Source organism: Panthera pardus, unplaced genomic scaffold (assembly GCF_024362965.1).
Source record: "Panthera pardus isolate Hobbes unplaced genomic scaffold, ASM2436296v1 HiC_scaffold_8, whole genome shotgun sequence".
Classification (NCBI taxonomy): domain Eukaryota; kingdom Metazoa; phylum Chordata; class Mammalia; order Carnivora; family Felidae; genus Panthera; species Panthera pardus.
This window is the reverse complement of record NW_026527013.1, coordinates 124,768,824-124,794,318: the sequence shown is the minus strand read 5'-3', so window position 1 is coordinate 124,794,318 and position 25,495 is coordinate 124,768,824. Positions and strand designations below refer to the sequence as shown.

At 41.1% G+C, this 25,495-nt stretch overlaps 1 protein-coding gene across 1 annotated transcript in view; it reads right to left on the bottom strand.

Annotated features, from left to right (window-relative positions):
- Positions 1–25,495, bottom strand: part of NPSR1 (neuropeptide S receptor 1) — a 154,666-nt gene that overhangs the window by 115,872 nt on the left and 13,299 nt on the right. The window contains exon 2 of the mRNA XM_019418162.2: positions 8,696–8,828. Coding sequence (XP_019273707.1) covers positions 8,696–8,828 — 133 coding nt within the window. The remainder of the gene's footprint in view (positions 1–8,695; positions 8,829–25,495) is intronic.

Here is a 25,495-nt window from a genome sequence, read left to right as displayed (position 1 = left end):
AGAAGATAGTATGACACTCTGGAGGAGGCATTCTCAAAGCAGAGGAATAGCTAGTCAAACAGATTCACTGTCTAAACTTCTCAGTTCTCTATGGAAATTAAAGTATGGAAGATAAGCTATACCAGAGACTGCCACATACCTCTATTCTCTCATTTTTCCTTATGAAAAGGAATCTAGTTTTATTCTGGCCAATGGACTCAGGTGAAAAACCAACAAAAGCATTTATTCTTCTTCATTTAGAGATGGTTGATGAAACACAAGCAAAAATTAATGGGTGTGACTTCTGGGAATGTCAGCTAAGAGAGAGACAGATAGCTGGCATGGACCCTCCTCTCTTCCCTCTTTCCTCCCCTCTTCCTTCCTATTGACTAGACTTTGTGCACGATGGCTGGAGTTCTAGCAGCCATGTTGAACCAAGAATGCTCCATACCATGAAGTGACCTTGGGGATGGAAGTCCTTTAATAGAGTAGAAACACAGAAGTACATGGTTCCCGGTGATGTGGAAAGACAATATGAGCCCTGGACTGCCCACCTCAAGAATTCTTTACATAAGATAAAAATAAATCCCTATACACTTAGGCCTCTATTATCTGGATTTTATGCTTGTGTGGCTGAATTTAATTCCATCTGATTTACCAACTAAATAAATGAAAGATGAAATGGAAATCCAAAAGTTTTTCAAAGAATCACTCAAGCCTACTTGAGTCGCTAAGTAGGTGGCTATTGTCAACAAGTGAGTGATGATGGAAATATTATTTAATGAATGGCATTAGTATTGCCTTACCAAATAATAAGTATTAGAGCACATTTTTCTCCCTCAAAAAAAGCCAGGTACAATGTTTGGATTTATTTTCCAAATATTTGTGCCATTTATGATGTCGGCTGAATCTGATGATTTAGGAATATGTTTATATGAAAAACTTTGGCCATCCTTCAAAGCAACATTTGAGAGCCAAAGGCACATCTGAGCTAAGTATACTGTCCTGAATAAAAGAGTAGAGCAGTTGAGGGTTGCAATGAACTTCAGGCCTTTTGCAGAACTTTCACTCTTTTAGTAAGTGACTCAAAGGATTTTAAATTAATCATCCCATTCATTTCATTTCGATGAATGAAACAACCATAGTGGTACATTAGCAGCTAGCATTTATTGAGCAATTACTATGTGCCTTGCACTGTATTAAGCACTTAATTGATATCGTCTCATTTACTCCTCTCCACAACTCTGAGAAGTATCCTTACTTTTTGGATTGGGAAACTGATATTCAGAGAAATTGCCTTTTCCAAAGGCACGGAGCTAGGAAGTACAATTGCTGAGACTCAAGCCCAAGTCTGAATAACCTAAAACACTGGCAAAACAAAATGCTCACCCAAAAAGGTGAGTTTGTGGACATTTTTATGAATTTAAAAGAGGGGTTTTATACAGTGGTTGATAGAATACTTTGAAAAGATCATATCTCCATTCAGAATGTTGATTAAAATAGAAAGGTAAAAATTTGCCAGATCTAGCTCTTCCTAAACTTTGGAACCATCATATTTGGTTTGCCTTTATGTAAATTCCCCAAGGGATCAGAAATAAAAAAGTTTGAAATGGGTGAAGTTTGTCTTCAATAACACTGGCCACTTCCCCACTCCCTGCCATCCACTGCCCTCAGGGCCCTTCTCTTTCTATGAGCTTTCAGAATTTCATTCCGTATTGGGAAGCAACGAGCAAAGTGAAACGTGGGATATGTTTTCAGAGTATTTTCACTTTAACTGAAGTCCAAGAACTGGTTATGCTGTGACAGACATTTTCGCCAATGTCAATAGGTTTGCAAGGCGTTGGGATGGGACAGGAGGATTCCTGGTGTCCCACCCTGCATGGGCAGTTGTCACTAGTTCCGGTCCTGGGACTCACTGTGCAGACTGGAAATCCAGCCAACTGGTCAGATACAGATAGTTTTAACTTTATCACAAGCACTTTCAAAATCCTTTGACGTTTATATTCAGCTCTTACGTTCTCCTGCCTCTAATGACTTCTATGCTCTGGCTTGGCCAATTTCCCTCATTTATTAAATACGTTGGCACCAGGCTCTCCATTTTGCTCCATCCAACCAGCTTCCCATTGTCCTGAGGTGTGCCCACGGATCACTCACCCACACACAGGCCTCTTGGGAAGCCCATTCTGTAATGATTAAAAGCTCACGATTGGAAGAAAGACTACCTGAATTTGAATATTTTGTCCACCCTCACTGCATGACCTAGGGCAAGGTCTGAATATCTTTGAGCTTTAATTTCCATGCCTGTAAAAAGGGGATTATGGCAGGGCTAGGTCATGGGACTATTGTGAGGATTAAAGAAAATAATCTACACAAAGCATTTAGTATGTAGCCTGGTACATGGTGAGCATTTAATAGAATTTAGCTTCTCTTATGGTGGCCCTGTTTGCTAATGACTTTCTCTGTGACTCCACTTTAGCTCCCTGATACAAGGGAGACACTGAGTTGTATCACCTCTGTAACATTCACCAGAGGATACCTTGATTGTTGAACACACACTCGCTGCTTTCCAGGCCTCTTCTTCAGGGGCTCTCACTAAACCCATCTCAAGACTGTGTGGCCACCTGTCATTCCTTGACTCTCCACTGTCTCTATACTTTTCTGACCTGTACTGCTTTCATTTCCTTCTTTAACAAAATTTTTTTAATGTTTATTTATTTTTGAGACAGACAGAGATAGAGTGTGAGCAGGGGAGGGACAGAGAGGGAGACACAGAATCTGAAACAAGCTCCAGGCTCTGAGCCGTCAGCACAGAGCCCAATATGGGGCCTGAACTCATGAACCACGAGATCATGAGCTGAGCCAAAGTCTGATGCCTAACCAACTGAGCCATTGAGGCGCCCCTTCATTTCCTTCTTTAATCAGGGTCTCTGTGGCCCAACATTTGTATCACGCTCTTGAAAAGAAGTTCAACTTCCTTGCTTTATTGTGTTCCCCTGTTACCAGCAAAACCTGGCCATGGGCTAATTTAAGTATCTGTTTTCTCATTCTTACACCTTGGGACTTTTGCATAAAAGGCGATGGTGGACTGAACCAAGCTAGCATGCTAGAGGATAAGCTCAAGGTAAAGCCTGAACATCTTAGCAAGGCATCCAAAGCTCCCATTTATTGTTTATGGCCACGCCTTATTTCTTTCATCCAAGACCTCCATCCCCCCATACCATGTTCCACACATTCCGAGTCACCTGTAATCTTCTAATACACCTAGCTTTTTCCCTCTGTTATAATCTGAATGTGCCTCACCAAAATTCATATGTTAGAGCCCCAGCTCGGATGTGGACGTGGCTGTATGTGTCGATAGGGCCTTTGTGGAAGGGGTTAATGTTAAATGAGGTCATAAGGGGAAGGCCCTGATCTGATAGGATTCGTGTCTTTATTAGAAGAGATACCAGAGAGCTTGTTTTCTCTCTGTCCACGTGAGGACGTAGTGAGAAGACAGCCCCCTGCAAGCCAGCAAGAGAGCTCTGACCAGAACCTGACCATGCTGGCGCCCTATCTCAGATCCCCAGCCTCCAGAACAATGAGGAAATATGTGTCTGTTGTGTAAGCCACCCAATCTGTGGTACTTTGTTGTGGCACACTGGGCAGACTAAGACATCCCCTTCTTGATGCCAAGAGGAAAACACCTATAAGATTTTAGCTACATTTATGCAAATGTCTTGGCCTCACAGAGACACACTAATAATAGCAGCATCTTCATGTGAGAACAAGTCATTCATGCGGAGGTTAACCTAGCAGCCTTTGCTTTAATACCACCCTGACAGGGCCAGTGTCTTGTCTGATGTTTCCTCATATAGAGAAGCCTGGTACATGTTCCTCTGAAGGAAAAATCTTAGTGATAGGCAGATACGAATGTGTGCTGATTTTGACTTTTCTCCTTAATCTTACTGGTCATCTGATAATCACGTACACTGGGTTATATGGATTAGGCTTGATTTCATTGGGAAGTTTCCTTTATATTTTCATTTGCATTATTATTATTCATGAGGCATATAATGATTCAATGTTTTGGTTTCAGTAGTTCCATATAATGGTTTATAATTTTCAAGTTATAATAAAAGCCCTAACATAGCATTTATTTGCAAGAGAACACATTTTATTTTATTTTATTGAAAGAGTTTTTTTAAATGTTGATTTATTTTCGAGAGAGAGAGGGAGCAAGCAGGGGAGCAGAGGGGCAGAGGGAGAGGGAAACACAGAATCCGCAGCAGGCTCCAGGTTCTGAGCTGTCGGCACAGAGTCCGATGCGGGGCTTGAACTCACGAACTGTGATATCATGACCTGAGCCAAAATCAGATGCTTAAACAACTGAGCCACCCAGGTACCCCAAGAGAATACATTTTAAAACTTTGACAAACATGTGACTTATCTAAACCGTTATAAATATTAAGCTCCCCATCTTGCTTTCACTCTCCCCAACCCCATGCAAAAAGCTTGATGTTCCCTTCACATATTGAAAATGGGATTCATACTATGGGCTGGGCTAGAATTTTATAATGGTGCAAGCTTTTCAAATTCTGATTTTAAGATTTTATATAACAGCAGTTGTAAACCAGTGGCCCTTAGGACAAATCTGGCCTGCCAGAGTGGTTTGTTTGATTAGTATCCCATTTGACAAGAATTGAGTTTGAATGCCTGTAGGTGGGGCATGCATTCTCCAGTTCCCCTGGGTGTCCACCTTTGCCTGTCCCTTCCCTGGGCTCTTTCACACATTTGCTTCTGAAGGCCTTTGAGACTGCAACTCCTGCTCTATATTGAGGAGCTGTGTTTTTTAAATAAAACATTTACTGATATAAACTACGTAAAGTGCACAAATAATTATACAACTTGGTGAATTATCACAAAGCTACACACCTGTGTGACTACAATCAGCATCACCAAAAAGAACATTAATAGAGCTAGAGTCCTCTTGTCTTCACTCTGTTCCCCTAAAGCAAGTGCTAAGACAAAGATGTGGGCACCCGAGCTATGAGAAGCACAGTGAATATTCGGATTTCCGACATGTAAATATAGCTTCATAAGCTATCTTTTGGTTTGTGCGTCCTTGTTATATTATTTTTCATTCTTTTACTTTCCTTCTAATTTTATTTTTTTCTGTATCATTATTTGTAAGGTATACATCTCTTATAAGCAGATTAAATAAAGTAGGTATGTCTTTTTTAAAACTATTTTTAATGTTTATTTATTCTTGAGAGAGAGAGACAGAGCACAAGCGGGGGAGAGGCAGAGAGAGAGGGAGACACAGAATCCGAAGCAGGCTCTAGGCTCTGAGGTGTCAGCACAGAGCCCGATGTGGGGCTCGAACTCAAAAACCATGAGATCATGACCTGAGCTGAAGTTGGACACTTAACCAACTGAGCCACCCAGGCGCCCTATAAAGTAGGTATGTCTTAAATCTACTCTGACCATCTTATTTTACACTAAATGCAATTACCAATATATTTGAGGTGACATGTATCAGCTTATTTGCCCTACCTATTCTAATAAATCTGATATTTTTCTCTCAATTTCTTTTAGATTAATTATATAGAATACATGCATATTACATACAAATATGTACATCTATATGTATGTATATATTTTAAATATTTCACTTCACATGTTTTCAACTGCTACTATTATGCATATTTATAATTTGGGGATTACCCTATAGGTTTCAATATACCCCTTGACTTCTTAATATCTGACACAAATTAATGCTTTTACTACATCCAAAACAATTCAAGGAACTTAAAGTTCTTTAACTCCCCAAATCCCTTTATTTTGTTTCATTGTTATCACGTATATTTTTTTCACTATTCTTTGTTTTAAATTCTGTATTATTAAAACTTTTCTAATGTATGTAAAAGTAAGGAGAATAGTATGAGAAGTTCAAAGTATCCAATGTACTCACCACCAAGCACCAACAAAAATCAGTCTTGTCCTTGATATCCCTACCTAACCATGCCCTCAAATTATTTTGAGGCAAATCTAAGATGTGTTATCAATTTACTTGCAAACATTTCAGTATGTACCCTTTAAAAGATAAGGATTCTTTTAAAACATGAGATAAACCATGAGTTGACACACATACTTTCTCAATTCAAATTCAATATGGGAATTTTACTTAATCTCATCATTTTCATGTGTTTCAATTCTCTTTATATTTATTTGATTGTTTTCTGATCTGTTGACCTTTATGGTGCTTTATGCACCTGAGTTTTTTTTTTGTTTTTTTTGTTTTTTTCAACGTTTATTTATTTATTTTTGGGACAGAGAGAGACAGAGCATGAACGGGGGAGGGACAGAGAGAGAGGGAGACACAGAATCGGAAACAGGCTCCAGGCTCCGAGCCATCAGCCCAGAGCCTAGAGCCTGACGCGGGGCTCGAACTCACGGACCGCGAGATCGTGACCTGGCTGAAGTCGGACGCTTAACCGACTGCGCCACCCAGGCGCCCCTTACGCACCTGAGTTTTGATGTCTTTCAGGGTTTTGGGGAAACTGTTGGTCATTATATCTTGAGATATTATTTCTGTCCATTCTGTCTTACCCTTTTGTGGGAATCCTTTTCACTGAGCCCATATGTTTTTTACCTTCTGTCTGAATTTTCCATCCTTTTGTTTTTTCATGCTTAGATCATTATTTTCTGACCTATATTCTAGTTTAATAATTTTCTCTGCAGTTACATCTAATTTGCTGCTACACCCATCTATCGTATTTTTAGCTTCGGTTATTTTATATTTTTCAGTTTCTAAACTTTCAGAACCTTGGCAAAATTTCCTCTCTGAGAACTCTTCACTTAAAGTGGCCCTGATCTGACCCCTTGAGTTTTTCCAGAAAGAATTAACAAATAAAAAACAGACATGAATATTCATGAGAAATTAAGCCCAGGTTATACAGCAGACTATGGATTAGACTAGAATACACAACTTTTCTCCTTAACAATAGATGGTGATATTTCAATGATTCATTTGTTGATTATTTTTGTAACACTTTAAATTCCAAGCTGATATCCTTGCCGCCTCTAAGTTCTTACATTCTAAAAAAACACACATCTCTGTAGAATGTGGGTTACAACACAGTAATTAAGGAAATTTAATGAAAGTAAGTTATTACATCCTCATCCAGGGATTTTGCATTTCAGCTTTTGCTGGATGATCCTGATTATCCTTTATTCCTACAGTCAGGAGTGAAAAGTGTGGCTCCTGTTTGCAGGAAAGATTGAAGGAGTTTTCTTCCATCATAAGCATCACCTCTGTGACACAAACTTCTCTCCCCATGTCTGTATTTCTCAGTAGTGCCTTTGTTTTTCATCCTGGTCTCTGTAGCCCAGCTTAAGCAGATGGGCTTGCTACACTTTTTTTAGGAAGATATGGGAGAATGTCAGGCTATCAACAACGTTTAGCTAAGTTTCTCCTCTAAGTTATGGTGCCATATTTTTCCCGTATTGTGGCTCAAGACTAAACCCCACAGCCAGTGCTGCAATGGAGAGTATAGCATAGGTTGAAATGTACCAAACAGCCCATTCTGATGGTCATCTACCATTGCTTCTTGTTAGCACTTAATTTTTTTTTTTTTTTTTTTTTTTTTTTTTTTGCATTTTCCCTATAGTCTGATTCAAATTAAAGTCATATCACAGCCATCTTGTTCCCAGAGCTCAGGAGTCCAAGCCTGTCTTAGGCTGGACCTTCTAGGAATCCCATCTGTCCACTCTCTTCTTTGGCCTGTAGAATAGGCCTCTCTCCTTGATTATGTTTTCCTTTCGAGCATGACCCCTACCAATTTGGTCTCTACCCATCTCTGTGGGAGTCTTTATTTCACAGATCATTTTTAAACTTGAGAATATTTCACCATTCACCCTTTAAGTGTGATGCATTCACACTTCAACTATACTGCCATTTCCCAAATCCACATTTAAACATCCCGATCCCAGATATTATCTTCTGTCCTTATACTGTGCCCACCAGTGGTGTTACATATAACTTATATTTCCAAAGCAATGTCCACAGACATAAATCTGCAAAGTACTTGAGACTTCACATTTATTATTGAATACAGATGATCCTGGTCCATTTTCTGGGGTATATTCTCTTTTTTCTCTTGTTTTAGAGAGAGAGGGAGAGAGTGGGGGAGGGGAGACAGAGAGAGAGAGAGAGAGAGAGAGAGAGAGAGAGAGAATCGTAAGCAGGTTCCATGCTCAGTGTGGAGCCTGACACAGGGCTGGATCCCATGACCCTGGGACTGAATCATGACCTGAGCTGAAATCAAGACTCAGATGCTTAACCAACTGAGCCACCTAGGTGCCCCTAGGATACATTCTTTAAGCTCATAATATGGTATGATATTGTACTATCACCTTAGTGAACTATGGAGGCTGCTGCGTAGAGGAAGGGTGGAACCCTAGAGAACCTCTTGGTGGCACTAATAATGGTATTTTCAAGTGTGTTGTAGAGTGAATTATTTTTATAATGGAGTCTTGTGGATGTACAGATGTGTTAAAACTTTCTGAAAGAAAAATTCACACGTGGGTTTTTTTATCCCTATAGAAATCAGTCTCAAATTTGCCAATGCCTTTTGGACTCGATAGTATGCCATTTCTATTGGTAAAAGAATTGAAAGCAAGGAGCCATAGGAATTTTGCACACAGCTTATTCTCTCCCACCCGCACAGTTACTTACCTGTGATAGCCAGCTGAGTCACAAAAAAGGTCATTCTTGACTTCTTCTTCCTCCTCCACGTAGAGAACAGCACCATGGAGTTTCCAACAATGGTGAAAACAAACAGGACCCACAGAGTTATCAACTGTTCAGTCTGTGAGAAACAAAGCAACACAAAACCAGTGTACTAGTGAGGACCAGGGTACTTTACAGAATGCAAATCTCAGGCTTTGTTCCTGGAATGTCTTCCTCTTGGTGTTGAATCCTCACCTGTCAAAGCTCTACCATCAAGAGAACAGAGACGCAGTGGTCCTTATTTACAATGATAGCAGTGGAAATTGATGCAACCTTAAGAAATCTATTTGGAAATATACATCAGGAGACAACAAAATGTATATATATTCTTTGGCCAAGCAATTGTTTAAGTCTACGTGAAAGAATTCAAGGTGTGAAAAAAAAATACTATGATAGAAAAGATGTGGATATTTATTGTAAGAATAAATTGCTAATTGTTCAAAGATAACAAGAGAAGTAAATGAAACACTTCAATTCAGTGAACGATTATGTAACTATTAACAATGAGGACCAGGAAGATTATGTAGTGACATTAAAAATGCTTATACTATAATGGTAAGTTGAAAAACATGATACAATTATATATTGGGTATGATTATAACTGCAAAATTCTACATGTGAAGAAAGACTGAAGTATACTAAAATGCTAAGATGGGTTATTTTAGGGTAGTGTGATTATGGGTTATCTTTATTCTTTTTCATTTGACAGAATTTTATAATACAGTAATATTAAAGTTCCACGGAGTAATGTATAAATAGTAAATAACAGACAAATGAGGAATGCTACTCATTTAAAATGCCAAGTCTTTTGCAAGGAATTTTCCATGATTTCTTCAAGTGAAGCTTTCCATCTGTTTAAAATCTATGGCCCAGAATAAGCAGAGGCCCAGGGCACTGGGGCGGCCTGGACACAAGAATAAAGCAGCGCAAGGCCATGGGTGGAAAGCATGGGGCCAAGAGGATCCAGAGGCAAGCTTGAAGTCAAAAGCCAAGAGACATAAGCCCAAAGGATCTGGGCAGAATGCTGGTAAGAATGCATACGAATAGTGGAATCTGAAGTGCAGCTCTTACTTGGTGAAGATAAGAAGAGCCTGAAGATACCCATTGTGATGGTAAAATTTCATGTGTCAACTTGGGTAGGCTACAATGACCAATTGTCAAACAGTAACGTAAAATGTTGCTGTGAAGGTATTTTGTAGATATGACTAACATCTACATTCAACTTCAGTTTAAATACAGCAGAATAACCCTCCATAATATGGGTGGGATTCATCCAATAAGTTGAAAGCCTTGAGAGCAAAAACTGAAGTTTCCCAAAGAAGGATTTCTCGAAGAATTCCTTGAGAAACATAGAAATCAGGCCTGAGTTTCCAGCCTTCTGGCTCATTTATGGATTTAAGACTTGCCAGTCCCACAATCACGTGAGCAACTTTCTTAAAATAAGTCTCTCTCTCTCTCTCCCCATTGGCTGTGTTTTCTGTGGAGAACCTTAATACACTCTAAATATCTGAGGCATCACAGTAGCACTTTTTCTTACATTAAATTAACTTTAAGTTATGCAGTGACAGATGGATTAATTCTTTAAGATCTATAGAGGTGCCTGGGGTCTCAGTTGGTTGAGCTTCTGTCCCACTCTTGATTTGGGCCTAGGTCATGATCCCAGGGTGGTGGGACTGAGTCCAACGTCAGGCTCCATGATGAGTTTGGAGCCTGTTTAAGACTCTGTCTCTCCTTCTGCTCCCCTCCCCTGCTCTCTCTCTTTAAAAAAAAATACTATAACAATTCAGGGGCAGCTGACTGGCTCACTCAGTAGAGCACGTGACTCTTGATCTCAGAGTCATGAGTTCCAGCCCCACATTGGGTGTAGAGATTACTTAATTACAAAATTGTAACAATTCAGATAAAGCTCAAAGCCCCTTTGCTACTACTCTCTGTCTTGATCAACTCCTTCTCCCAGAAGGCAGATATCATTTTGATTACATTATCTTTCCAATTACACACAGACATACACACACACATATACCCATAGCAAATAAATAGTATTTTGTGTGTGTGGACAGCAATCTGATATGTACTCTACTCTCTATGTATTGTGCATATTGCTTTTTTCGGTCAGTTGGAGAAATGGCTACATAAAAGGTGGTGCTTTCATATAGGGCAGTAAAATATTTCAATGAAAAGAAATGGATTAGATTTGCCAAAACAAAATAAGGTGACGGTGTAGGGAAGCCTCTAGCCTGAAGGAGGGGAGGGAGCTGGGAAGCGTACTGAGTCAGCTCCATTCTCTGAGCCCCTATTCTCCCCAAGCATCACTGGGGTTCCCTGGGGCTGCCAGGTAGAAACCTACACCTGCTTTGCTGGGTTCCAGGGCCGGGCATTTTCTCATGGTTTCTCCTCCAGCCCTATCCTTTCCAGAAGTCCAGGCTGGAGCTCACATGTCCCTCAGTCCTGCACTTTGTAATACTGATATTTAGGTCCTCCATCGCAGATTTACAGATGGGTTCCTGGGGCCCTGGGCAGAGGTCGGGAGTGAATGCAGATGGTGGGAGTAGGGGGAATAGCATTAGTGGCAGTGCCAAGGGGCTGGCTGCACAACTAGAATGGGGGGACCACAGGCTTGATGACCTCTTTGAAGGGCTACTTTGAAGGGCACAGGTGGTCAATACCCCACCTCCAGCATGCTTACTTCATCTCCCCTGATGAGAACAGTCTCTGATCAGTGCCAGGTTCCAGATTTTTCTCTGGTCTTTTTGTAACCAGAAGGGTCACCTTCTTCTGGATGATTCTTCTCTCTAGCAGCCTAGATATGAACAGCATTGAGAAAGCATCAAGAGTGAAAACTATTATGAAAAAGGTTAGTCTGAGTGGAGTGAGGGAGTGGTTTTTGGAAGAGAATTCTCTCCTTTGAGATAGATGGGCAGTTGTCAGGAGCAGACACAGCAGGGGAAGCCTTTGATGTACCAGAATGATGTTCCCCTTTCAGCAGCTAGCAGGTAGGTCGTAGAGCATAAATAGGTGGTTTGAACTTGGAGGACCTACCTTTTAAAACTTTAGAGCAACTTGGGGACCAACGTAAGAAACTAGATGACTTAGACGTCTGTTAGCAGAAGGTCTCACTGCCACCGTGAGGCTGAGAGCTGATACAGTCGGGGGCCAGGGTGGGGGATGAGGCACCTATGTCCCCAATATGGTCCTAATATAGTGTGCTATCAGGGAGGGTGATGGGGTCGTGGGGTGTTTATGATTCAGGAAAAGACGAGGAGCCCCTAGAGCTGGTGGTGTTGGAGATGTGGGCACACAAAGTCCTGCCAAGCCCCACTGAGAATACAAATGAGAGATTTTCCAAGATTTTCTCCTGTTTCTTTCAGGAAATGTCTCACAGGGAAAAACGCTTTGATGCCTTCAAGAAATTCCTTTTTTCAAATTATAGGACACTGGGTCCTGTCCAGCAAACCTTCTCAGCCCGGGCGATGGTGGTGTGGGGGGTTATTTCCACGCTTGTCCAGTACTGAGATGATTTCTGTTAAACTCTTTTAGCCTCAGATGAAGAAGAAAGGAAGAAGTCAGAATGTTTGTGATGCTTCTTTGCCAGATCGGGAATCGAGATCTCCACGGTGAGTGGGCAGAGAGCAAAGTCTCGGAGCAGACAGAGAAGGAGGCACGTTTCTCTGCCGGCAGTGGTTGAGTGTCAGGAAGGTGGTGGATACAGGGCTGTTTTCCTTACTGGGTCTCCGTCTTCACCAGCACCACCTATGGCCCTGGTCGGCTGCCCACATCCCTCAGCTGGATGATAGCTGCTTTCCGTGTCTCCCCCATGGAGTCTGCAGCATTCGGTGAACTTCCCACAGAAACTCGCCCCACCTCAGCCTCTGGACTCCCCTGGGGCCAGACTCTTCTCATTGCTTTTCCAGGAGAGACTCTTCAGTGAATCTGTCTGCCCTTCCCTCAGAATGTCTTACCTACTCTCTACTTTATAGGGATTCTTCCCAGTTTGCAGAGGTAGGGTCAACCTTCTCTGTTTTCTACTTCTGACACAGAACTTTTTTCAACTAAAATTGTACTCTGAAGGCCTTCTGGATGAGAACTGGAGGGATGAGGAGATTTAATCAACGGAACTCAGGTAAATCTGAACTAGAAGTTAACGTTTTTTCCCAGAATGTCTCTCTCCTGACGCTCTCCTTTCCTCACATAACGTTAGTTACTGCCTGCGGTAAGTACGGTCAGGCCTCATTTCCAGAAAAACAGCACTGAAGTGGTTAAACAGTTTGCTTTTCACATGGCACATTGCCGATTACGCTGCTGAGATCAAAGTTCCGATTTCCAGAAATCAAGTTTCTCCATACTGGAAGACCTCTGGCCTCTCAGTGGGCATGGGGCGGCTGTTTTCTTTGTTTTTGTGCTGCACAATTCCGACCCAGGCATCCAATATCGTCAAAGTAGGCTTGGAGCTCAGATCTGTTCTGCTGGGAGCACAGAGTGACAAACACTGCAAATCAAATTATCCTGCTTAGATATATCAGTGAATTGGAAGTCAGGCCTCAGGAGGGCTGGCACAGTCAGTGCTAGCTTGGCTGAGCCTTTTCTTAGAAGCTTGCAGTAACTGTTTTGGGCTGGTAGACCCAAGGCTCTCCGTAAACCGGTCAGGGTCTATTCTCCTTGGGATTGGATGATGTCTACAGGGCAGGCTGAGCAGGTCCTGTGAAATTAGGCCCCCTGCTCTTGCTTTAGTGTTCTCTATTTGAAGACAATCTCACCTTACCTCAGAAGCTTCAGGAAATTTCCAGATGGAAGACGCCCCCCCCCCCCACCTCCCCAAAGCCCTCCTTGCTTTCTGGAGTCTTCCTAAAAGCCATGTTTACTTCTTTGTTTATTAATTCATTCAAAATCAATTAATTGTCTATAGTATAAGGCGTTGGCATTATAAGGGAAAATAAAACATGTAGAGTATATAAATTGTGCTCGGCCAAGTTTAAATCCTGTTTCAGTCAAGTAGTACAAGGGGTATTAAGTATGCAAACACTTACTTGTGGGATCATTTATTCATAGTGTTCTTACCCATGTGTGCACAGACACATAGACCCACACAAATCCCACGGTAATATGAGGATTTGGAAAATTACAACAATGGGAATTCAGGAAGTAAGTTCAGGGGCGTTTGACTGTCACAACCTGGCGAGTGATGTGTAGAAAAGTGGGTAGACTTCGAAACCAGCCCGACCTGGGATCAGATTCTTTGTTACTTGCTAGATGTGTGTTACATTGGTAAGTGACAATCTGAGTCTATTTTCTCATTTATAAAATGAAGATAAAGATGAACTCTGCCAGAGGATACTTGTGATGGATACATATGATGATGAAAACGGAGACTTCTAGCTCACAGCTTGATGCATAGTATACGCACAGTAAAAACTGGTTTACCTCCTTCCTTAGTTTCCTATACTACACATAGGTTTGAGGAGTCATTTATAAATAACTCACAACCTTTTCAGGACGATGCTTGAATTCACCCTGTTCACGCCATTTTCAGTTACAGTCTATTGGAATTTCACCTGAGCCCAACCAGCTCTCCACCCAGACCCCCTTCCCCCAGATAGGGATGGTGTTCTAATACCATTCTCAAAACTATTGCAGGATATAGTTGAGGATCAAATGCCCCCTAGTGGTCACATGAGGCAAAATTCCAGCCAGATGCTTAACCGGCGAATTTGAAATTTTGCAGTGACTAGAGACTACAGTGTTTTCAACTCAGCTATGTGGTTTTAGGCTCATGACTAATTGGTTTTCAAATTCAAAGTCATGAGGCCGTGCAGTGATGTCATCTCTTTGCAGATCAGAAGATGAAGAGCAGGGATTTAGAGAGATGGATTGCAGCCTTCACTTGATGATGCTGGTGCTGCCACAGGGCTGATACTTGGGGTTTCACTCCATAGAATAGGCTTCTAAGGCCAAAAGGACGCCCCTAAGGGCGGGCATTAGGTCCATGGCACCACTCCAGGCCGGCATTCTGTCTTCCCTGTAGAAAGTGCTTAATAAATATCTGTCGGATGGATACACAGTTAATGACAAGTGAAAGGTTATTTAGAAGTATAATAGAACAGGTTATCTGAAATGGGAATTATCTCAAGAAATACATTTAGTTGGGTGATAGTAATTAATGCTGGATATGTCAGATTTGTCTGGAGGAGAAAGCACGATTTATCCAAATCCAAGGAATGGGGATCCACTTTTCCAGAGGAGTCCTGGAAACCAGAATTTTTTTTAAAAAAAGCCTAAAGTATCTTTAACAATTATAGGGTGAATGGAAACTAACATTATTTGAGTGAATCACATTAATCTAGCATGTGACTCACTTAGTTTGTCATGTATAGGAGATGTACTATAAGTGTTTGTTCTTGATTGATTGTCATCTACCAACTATCATTTGAGAAGCTTTACATATTGCTCATGGAATTATCACAAACTGACCAATGAGACATCATTGTCCTCAATCTTATAAGTAAGGAAATGGGGCTCAAAAACTTAGTAGCCTGGGGCACCTGGGTGGCTCAGTCGGTTAAGCGTCTGACTTCGGCTCAGGTCATGATCTCACGGTCCGTGCGTTCGAGCCCTGCATCGGGCTCTGTGCTAACAGCTCAGAGCCTGGAGCTTGCTTCGGATTCTGTGTCTCCCTCTCTCTCTCTAACCCTCCCCCGTTCATGCTCTGCCTCTCTCTGTCTCAAAAATAAATAAACATTAAAAAAATTAAAAGTAAAACTTAGTAGCCTGGAATATCTGGTTCATAAGTGATGCAGCTGGGATTTGAACACAGCTTTACTTGACTGAAAAGTGCATGCCCTGCTTCTATAGTGGTTTTCTCTTACAATTTGGGGCCAGAGATGGTGAAGTCACCTCATTTACTTTCAATTTGCAGTTGGAAGACAGATCTTCATTTTTCTCTGACCTAAAACTTGTCAGTGGCTCAGGTTAGTTTCATGACTGTGTCCTACAGGGCTGAGTGTAAGGTCAGTGCTCAGTATGTGCTTGGATGGATGGACACTGGAGCAGTGTATGACTTCCACACAACTGTAATCATAAATATCATACAAGATGTAGCTGTATCATCTGTCCCAGGAATCATAGAACTTTCTGTACCCCTTACATTTTCATGGTTCATTTTATGGTTATTGTTATTTTTGCGATGTTGAAGATGAATCCTTCAGACACAGGAAGGAGCAAATATATCTTACTTCCCAGGGGAGGAAATGAAGTCTCGGGTTATGATTCAGCCTCAGTTCTCAGGGAGCAGGCAAAGAAACTCTGCTCCCCTGTCACTGAGACTCAGACGCCACCTGTCTTTCACAGCACTCAGGCTCTGAGGCTGCTCAGAGCCCAATTAATTTGCTTAGGTAGGCTGCAAATATCAAGCAAAGATCTGAAAATGTCTAATTTCACTGAGGATGAATCACCAGGCAATGAAGGGAGCACGCAATTTAAAGTGAAACAGGTAGGAACAGACTACAAAGCTCTGGATTCCTGAAGCTGCTTGATTAGACTTGAGGAATGAGACACATTCAGGGGATCTAGAAACCCCTGGGCAGTAGCCATTTCTGCACAGTTGGGAACCTCTCATTCAGGAGTTTGTGCCAACTTCTCCCCATGTCTCACCTCACCTGCTGCTTCAGACGCACTGCCAGGAAATGGTCAACTAGAAGGCTCAGAGGTAGGACTGGGCTTGCTCCAGGGTGCACACCTTGGCCTCTCCCCCACAGCCACCTCTGCATTTTCACCACCCTCCCAGTAGCCATCTGAGAGACACCTTTGCAAATACAATTGAATTATTATCATCATCACCACCTATCTGCATTCACCTTTTCAAACTGTTTTACCCAGAGCTACAGGAATTCCATGTACGATTACCCAGGATAGCCTTCATTTCTACTACTCAGTTATGAGAAAATATATGGCAAAACTTTTAAAATAGTTACTGTTGCAAAAACAAGAAATTATAGAAAGCTACATATAAGTGCGGATGTTAATTCAAGTTTTAAATTTTCTGTAAAGCTTTTCATATCACTTTATATCACTTTCACATATATCACATATCACTTTCATATCACTTTAACAGGGGCCCAGGACACTCTCTTACTAGGGGCTGGTGGGACAAACTGACAGGGGCCTCTTGCTGGAAGAATAGAGAACGTGAATAAGAGGGGAGGTATTCCCACAGCCTGGGTCTTTTGAAGTTGACAGCACGGCTGTGCACAAAGATGGTCCCAAAGTGTTGTGAACCAAGAGTCATTCTGTGAACTCCTGTAGTATATTTGGTGGGGGGGGGGGGGGAGAGGGGAGTGGGTAAGGGAAGGCATTTGCCCTAAGGGGTTCGAGAACCTTGGTTCTCATATACATACATATATACATATATATGTATATACACACATACATACATATATACATATATATGTACATACACACATATATACACATATGTACATACACACATACATACATATATACATATATATGTACATACACACATGCATACATATATACATATATATGTACATACACACATACATATATATGTTGGTGTAGAAATGATAGACCAGAAGTGGAAAACTGTCCTTGAAATTGTGTTGCTGTGAAAAGAAACATACTGATTTGCTTTCTGTATAATCAATTCCGACAAACATTTATTGAGAAGCTAGTACTAAAGTTCAACATAGTCTGAGGAAGGAAGGAAGGCTAAGATAAGGAACTCACGGTCTGATGGTGGAGGCATATATGTAAAAAAAAAAAAAAAAGTGTGAGCTACTATAATGGAGATTTTGTAGAATTCCAAATAAGGGGCATGTAATAGAACTGGAGGAGACACTAGTCATGGTTGGCCAAAAGGTATATCTTGGAGAAATTAACATGTGAACCGAGTCTGAAAAAATGAGAAGTAGCCAAGGAAAGAGTAGAATGCCTAGCAGTAGTGTAAGTGAAGGAGGACGGTAAAAACTCTCGGGTTAGTAGGACAGATAGGGGCCACTTATGAACATTAAGTGTGGTCACAGAGCAATGGAAGGCTTAATAATGAGAAACTGGACCTGTGTCCTGAAAAGCAACTTTTTAAAAAAAAATGGGGCCAGGTACATTCTAGCTAGATCTTTGTCCTGAGTTAGGAGAACTTACTACCAAGAGGAAAATAAATTCTCCATCTAGAATTGTCTTCACTGTCTGAACTGCCTTTGCCCTATCTCTCAACACCACCATCATGAGTGACAGAAGACAATTTTATCTCCTTCAAATTGGGACTGCACAGGGAAGTGATTCACTGCCTAACATTTATTTCTCAGTTTAGCCTCCAGGACGTATTGAATAACTGCATCAGCTCTTTCTACTCTGACAAGAAAGGGTTACTTATTGCTCTGGAGTGTTTTATCATTACTGCCATGGGTTATATTGCATGTTTAATTAACAATGTTAATTTCCCACTGCCTAATTGTTCTCATTTCAGTCAGGGTTTGGTAGCATGGGACCACATTTGCATGGGACTGTCTGATTCAGCCTTTTGGTTACCTGTGAATGCTTGAATTCCACCAGCAACAGAAATACCACTGCCCCACATTCATTTCAATGTGAGTCCCTTCTTCTGATTCATTCTTGGCTCACAAGAGGACCTCTCGATTAATCACAAATAGGGTGTATTGGTAGCTTTGGGGCAATTAAACTCTGGGATTCCATCTGAATTCCCATAATATACCACACCACAGATATTAGAAATCATCGAAAACCCACTGGGCTGCAAGTCCAGGTCGTAATTAATATTTGTCGAACAAACAAATGAAGTTCCTGCTATGTACCAAGAACTGAGATGAGCATTTAAATTGCTATTTGAGCTCCAGACCCTTGAAATATTAAAAAAAAACTAACACTTGAGGCCACCTGGGTGACTCAGTCGGTTAAGTGTCCGACTTCAGCTCAGGTCACGATCTCACGGTTTGTGAGTTCGAGCCCCGCGTCAGGCTCTGTGCTGACAGCTGAGTCTGGAGCCTGCTTTGGATTCTGTGTTTCCCTCTCTCACTGCCCCTCCCCTGCTCATGCTCTGTTTCTCTCTCTCTTTCTCAAAAATAAATAAACATTAAATTTTTTTAAAAAGAAACACTAACATTTGGGTAAATTAGGTCCAAATCTCTATAATGTAGTAGGAACTAAAGTAATTACTATGTAATATACCAAAAACTATTCTTCTTGTTGATCCACATAATTTAAAAAAGCCTCCGGGAACTTGTTTTCTGTTCTGGAGGTACTAATAAATGGGGGAAAGTGTCCACGGAACCCTTCCCCTTGGAAGCCCACTGCAGTTCAGACTCTGATATTTTCAATCTGTAGTTTCCAGTCTCACATTCGAGTAGCTAAAAGAAACTGGCAGGACTTAGCAGATGACAAGCAGGGGCAGACATGAGGCCAGGATATGGAGTAGATGAGAATGGGTAATAGAAAGGGGCATGAGAGGCACCCAGTATGAGGATTCCAGGGAGATCATCCTGAACTCCTGGTGACTTCACTTTCTGGGCACCTACGTTGAGTGGTTGGTCAACAGAGTATAAATGGCTAATGAGTTACCTTGCACCCAATTCATACAGCTACTCATCTGCCTTGGTTTCCATTTGTCCTCTAATTCCCTTGTCTGCATTTCTGGATCTTCTACATGCTATCTGAGTCTTGCAAGCCTTCCCTGCCCAGGGTCACACACTAGTCCCTCCACCTCTTGTCAGTCATTCCGTGGGAACCTATCTGAGGCCTACAGATGTAACTACCTGCTTAGCTGCAAGCATCACTCCTATCTGAACCTCTTGGGTGTTGGTGGAGTTGGCCATATCACCTTGGGTTTATACCCAGGAGCCTCGGTTACCCCAGCAGGGACAAGTCCCCTAGAGACTGGTCCTCTAGCCCGATGCCTGCCCCTGTCTAAACCACCTTCCTACTCTTTAGCATGGAAGTTCAAGAACAATTAGTGGTTCAGCCCATCCCAACAACGATAGAAAAATGATGCAGGATTGGAAAAGTGGGTTTTCAAAGGAACAGATAACTCACAGGCTGCATGCATAATCCAGAAACCACTATCAAAATCTCAGTTGGGGGTTGGAGTGCAGAGAAATTCTAAGGGGAGTGAAAAGAGACAGGAGAAAGAAAGAAATGAAAAGGGAGAATCGCAGCATTGATCCCACTAAATTCCAGAGCCTGGCTGTGGCTCCAAAAGCGCATAACCTTAATTATTTCAAGACCACATCCCTCCCTCATATACATGGGCCATTATTAGAGAGACACGGGCAGCTCCCCAGACCCTTCCACGTGTGAGTCTCAGGGGCCAGTACATTCTCTGGAATCTTTCCCTCTTTTTGGCATACTTTGCTGTCACAAAGGTGTCTTGCTCTCAGATGCCTTTTAGAACCTCCCTTAAGGTTTCTCTGCAGAAAAAAGATATTTTCATTTGCTCTTATGGAAATGCAATGTGCAAAATATATTTAAAAGTCTGCATAGAGTATTTTATATGACTATTTTGTTGTTTCTGATAATGAAAGTAATAGGTGTTTGCTGTCGAAAATTTAGTAAAATACTTACCAAAGGCAAAAATCACCTTCCAGAGAGAACTTCTCACTTTCTCATTTTGGTATATTTCCTTCCATGTTTTCTCAGTATGTATCTACGTAGCTTATAAAACTTGGAATATATTATATATACAGTTAATTGTGATTTTTAAAAAGCTTTAGCATTGAATGAAAACAATGATTGATTGTTATAGGTGCATAATACTCCATCCTGTGGTTAGATCATTATTTTACTCTTCTACTACCAGATACATAGTGAATAAAACAACTTAATACATAAACCCATGTCTAAACTTTCTGTGAATATTTCTTTAGTATTCCTATGGCTCAATCCTGTAAGCAGAATTACTAAGTCCAAGTGCAGTGCAATACATCGTTTAGGCTTGCAGTGTATTACCAAATTGCTCTCCAGAAAACATGTCAGTTGCCCTGATTTATTCTCTTAACAGTTTTACAGAACTGTCACATGCTTTACGTAGTATTTTTCTTTAATCTTTGCCAATTTGATATGTCTCATTGTTAAGTTTGTATTGTTCAGACACTAGCAGACAATATTTTTTATATGTTCTTTTAGCTCCGCATTTAATCTAAAATTGTTTTTATTTCTTTTGCCCATTTTTCCATTAGAAATATCTTTTCCTCCTATGTGCTCATTATATATTAAAGGCTTTAATCATGTTATATTCATCACACAATTATGTACTATTATTAGCTATAATAGTAACAGACTTAGATCTGTTGCAAATAATTTTCTGTTTTTGTTTCCCTTTAAATTTTTATTTTTAAACTTAGAAAGTTCTTGCTCATCCCAAAATCAGTCTGATAATTACGCTTTTTTCTAGCTATTTTGTAAAAACTTCATTTCAAAATCCAAGTGAAACCGATCTTATAACCTTATGTGATATAAGAATCATCACCCACCCACCTTCTACTTTTATTGCTAAAATATGCATTCTTTCTTACTAATTTTTGTAGTTTCTTTGTAGTATTAAGTTCATTAATGCACAAGAACTTTATGTTTAGGTCAAATTTGTATTATTATTGATGCCAATTACTGTGCTATTTCTGAAATGTTTTTGCTTAATGCAGATGTATATTTATTAAGAGCTGATAGGGAAAAATGCCTCTTCCTCATTAGCATTTATATTAAAAATCTCTTCATTTTTCTCACCTGCTTTTTATAAGCTTTTGAATTATTTTATCAAAATAAAACAATCACATTGAAATTTTGGCTAAAATTGTTTTAGACATTATAAGGTAATTTGGGAGGAATTGACATCTTCACACAATTTAACCTTCCTATCCTGAAGCCCCACATGTTTTTTCATTTATTCAAATATTTTATATATTTCAAGAATTAATGCTATGTTAAAGTTGACTAATACTTTCCAGTTTATAAGGGATTCTTGTATTTTCACGATCCTTCCACAAGCCAACCAGGAGCTCTGACTTAGATATCTAGAGACTACAATTCTGTCCTGTCTCTACCATTTATTGGCTGTGTGACTTTGGGAAGATGGCTTTACCTCTCTGGGCTTCATCTGCCCAAACAGGTCATTCTGTTAGGTTATTCCGCAGGTTCCATGGGGAAAGAACATGATTTGGTAGAGAATTTTCTCAGGTGTGTTCCAGGACCATTGTCTCGATGGCATATTATTAGAGGTAACATCGTGATGTTCTGTGGTCAGATAAATTTGGGAACTTCTGATTAAGCAAAATTAAACTGCTTTCTTTACTGTAAGACTTCTCAGAAACTTAAATAGGCCACTACATTATATATGGTGATATATAATATGTGCATTTTCCCAGACTTTGTTGGCCACGGTCCACATAGTTAGAGTTCTGAGGAACATCTTTGTGGGGTTCTGTTACGGTGCAGAGAGCATGTGCTTCTGAACCAGATCCGATGGGGTTCACATTTTTGGACAACTGATTATTCTGTGAACTTATCTTCTATGAGCCTCACCTTTTCTCTCTGTAAATCAAGGATAATAATGCCTGTTTCAGAGTTACAGGAGCTGCACACACAGTTCTGATCACCAATAGCCCCTGCCTCTCCCAGAGGGAGGATGCTCTTTCCTTTCTCCTTTGATATCAGATCTGACCGCGGACTGACTTTGGCCAATGAATTGTGAGCAGAAGTGATATGTGTCATTTCTGGGTAGCAGCTATAAGAGCCAGGACAGGGTTCACATTTTCTGTCTGTCTTTCAGCCCTGGTATCATGGCAGCCTGTGTTGAGATGGAGCCTCCGTCAGCCTGTGTCCCTGAGTAACTACAATAAGCAGGGGCTCCTTGTTAACCCATAATAAACATGTGGCATGAGCAGGAAATAAACATAATTTTAGCTGTCTGATAATACCTGGTTACTTGCTACCACCGCATAACCTAGTTTAACCTGAGTAATGAAGGAGAAAATGAAATAATTGATGGAGAAAACAAAGTGCTTGGCGGGTAGCATTCAATAAATTATCCTAAGTTTTATTTTGGGCAAGTAGTGTCTGTATTCTTGAATACCTTTTGCATTTTTATCCCAACCTAGGAAAAAAAAAAATCCTCAAAAAGAAATAATGCATTGGAAAGAAAATTAAATTTATCCTCAGTTGAAAGAATATCTTCTATTTGCATAGATTGCTATGTGTTGCCAAGGGCAATAGTCCACAATACTAGATGAAAGGAAGGAAACTTGCGTTCGGGCCCTAACAATATTCCACTTCATTTTTTATTAAATTATGAGTTGTGAATAATGGTCCTTGAGCAAAGACTTCGGCTCGATATCTGTACGTGAATAGAATTCTGAGTGCCGTGGGAGACCTCTTATCAGGTGCAGAGTCGGAACACTGCAGGCCTGGGTGAATCAGGGCTCCAGCCCAGCAGAGGAGCTGGGCAATAGCCTTTGGGAGCCAGAAAAAGAAGAATTAAGGGGAGCCCTTTTCCCCCTTGCTGTCAATTCTTCAAGGAACTCTAACAACTCCTCTAGACCCTGTGATCTTCACTATCTCAGTCCAGGATGCTCAGAGAGTAGGGGATTGTTTATGTTAAGCAAAATGCTCTTTAAAATGCAAATAGCCTTGGAAGGTTAAGGGCGCTGTGGGGAGAGACACCGCTGGGAAAGAACTCCCTTACTCAGAAAGGCTTTTATGCTGATACTTGGAATCAGCTTGTTGGGGAAGAATGTTTTTAGATGGAGGGAGGACTAGGGAAAAGAGGGAGAAAAAAAGTTTTCAAGGCAGAGCATGGAAGGTCAAAGCTGAATGCCTGGGCAGGCAGGTATGAGAGCAGGCAGCAGAGATAGTGAAGGGAAAGATAGCTCTTGACAGTGTGGGAAAGCCTAACTGATTGTTGTTTGTGTCAAGGTTATGCTTCCTTCTTATTCCTCTTCAACAACTTACTTCTATCTGTGGGAGAACTGTCTCTTTCCTTCCAAAAATGAAACATAAATAGGGGAGGAATCCCTGGAAGTTTCTGCTTTATTTACCTTTGGTATTAGGGGAATACCCTGGTAGAGAGTGTGGTGGGTGGGGAATCTGGGTGGGTGGAGAATCTGGGAGTGTGAACAGTGTGGGAGGGTGCAGAATCTGGGGGTGTGAACAGTGTGGGTGGGTAGAGAATTGGGGAGTGTGGAGAGCGTAGGCAAATGGAGAATCTGGGTGAGTAGAGAATCTGGGAGAGTAGAGAGTTGGAAAGTGGACAGTATGGGTGGGTGGAGAACCTGTGTGGGTGGGGAATCTGGGTGAGTGGAGAGTAGGGTGAGTAGAGAATCTGGGAGAATAGAGAGTTGGAGAGTGGAGAGTGCAGGTGGGTGGAGAATCTGGGTGGTGGAGAGTCTGGGAGGCTGGTTTTCAAGGGGAAGGGCATCAGCCTTCGCCACTCACCCACTCTCAGTTTGCGGGCACCCTCATAGGAGATTAATGAGTAGAGCTCCTCCATGACTGCCTTCCTCTTTCTCTCCCCCAAAATCCATCTTCCACATGAGAATGGGCTCCTTCCCTTCTTCAGCATCCTGCGGTGAAGTAGTCGTTGCTCTGCTCCCACAGCAGAGCTACATGAGGGGAGAGCAGCTCTGGGAGGTGTTCCGGATTGCACAGTATGGAATTGGTTTCAGGGTCCAGAGCTAATGTCTCACACTCTTCTTGGTCGTTTTAAAGTGTCAGGAAAGGATATGATTCCTCACACTTTAGGAAGAATAGAAACTCCTCTTGCTGAGCTGTCATGAAAAACGACTTAATGTTTTGGGTAGTTTTTTAAGATAATATTTAAAAAGTGCTTTCAGTATTTTTTCATAAAATTGCACAAGTGAATAACACTGTCATTATCCGAAACGTGGAGAATCAGTCTGAAAAATTTAAGCTTTTTTCTTTCAGAAAGGGGAGATACTTTTTCGTAGTTACTCAGATACATACGATCCAGTCTGAATCAATGTTTATAAAACTCTATTCAATGCCTTCGTAATCTGGATAATAGCAGGATGAGAAAAACTGAGCATAGCCAGCCGCTGTACCAACCAAATGTGGAACAAAAGAAATGAAATGTCTATTTGATTCTCTGTGGCCCTTTTTCAAGGCCCTGTCTTCCAAACATGTAGTTTTGCACTTGGTTTTTGTATATATTGGGAAATTGTTCGGCTCGAAAATAAAGAAAGTCCATTTAACGGTGACTTAAACAAATATTTTTTTCATATAATAAGAAATCTGAAGTTAGGTGGCGGCTGTCTTTGACTCGTCGAACTTGCGTTGGCTTTTCTCTTGCGGTCACAAAGTGGCTGCCACAGTTCCATGCATTGTGTCAGAATTCAAGGCAGACAGAAGGGAAAAAATAAAATGCCAGCCGTATCTTTCTCCTTTTATCAGAAAAGGAGAAACTTTTTCTCAGAAATCTCACAGGCTTTTTAAATTAAGTTTCCCAAACTGAACTACTTTTAACTGCAAGGGACACTAGGACAGTGAGTACTTGGCTGGGAACGTGAGAAGGGATTTGAGATTAGCTATGGGGTCAACCAAACGGCACTGCCCATTCAACGTCTGTTCCCGAGCACACCTTTGCCTTCTCCAGTTTCATCCAAAGCCTTTCACAAATCTGTTGATGTTCTCCAAAATTAGGAAGCCTCATCATTATTTCTCACCAGCACTAGCTATTACAGACTTAAGATTCATGCTAAGCGGCTAATGGTTGAT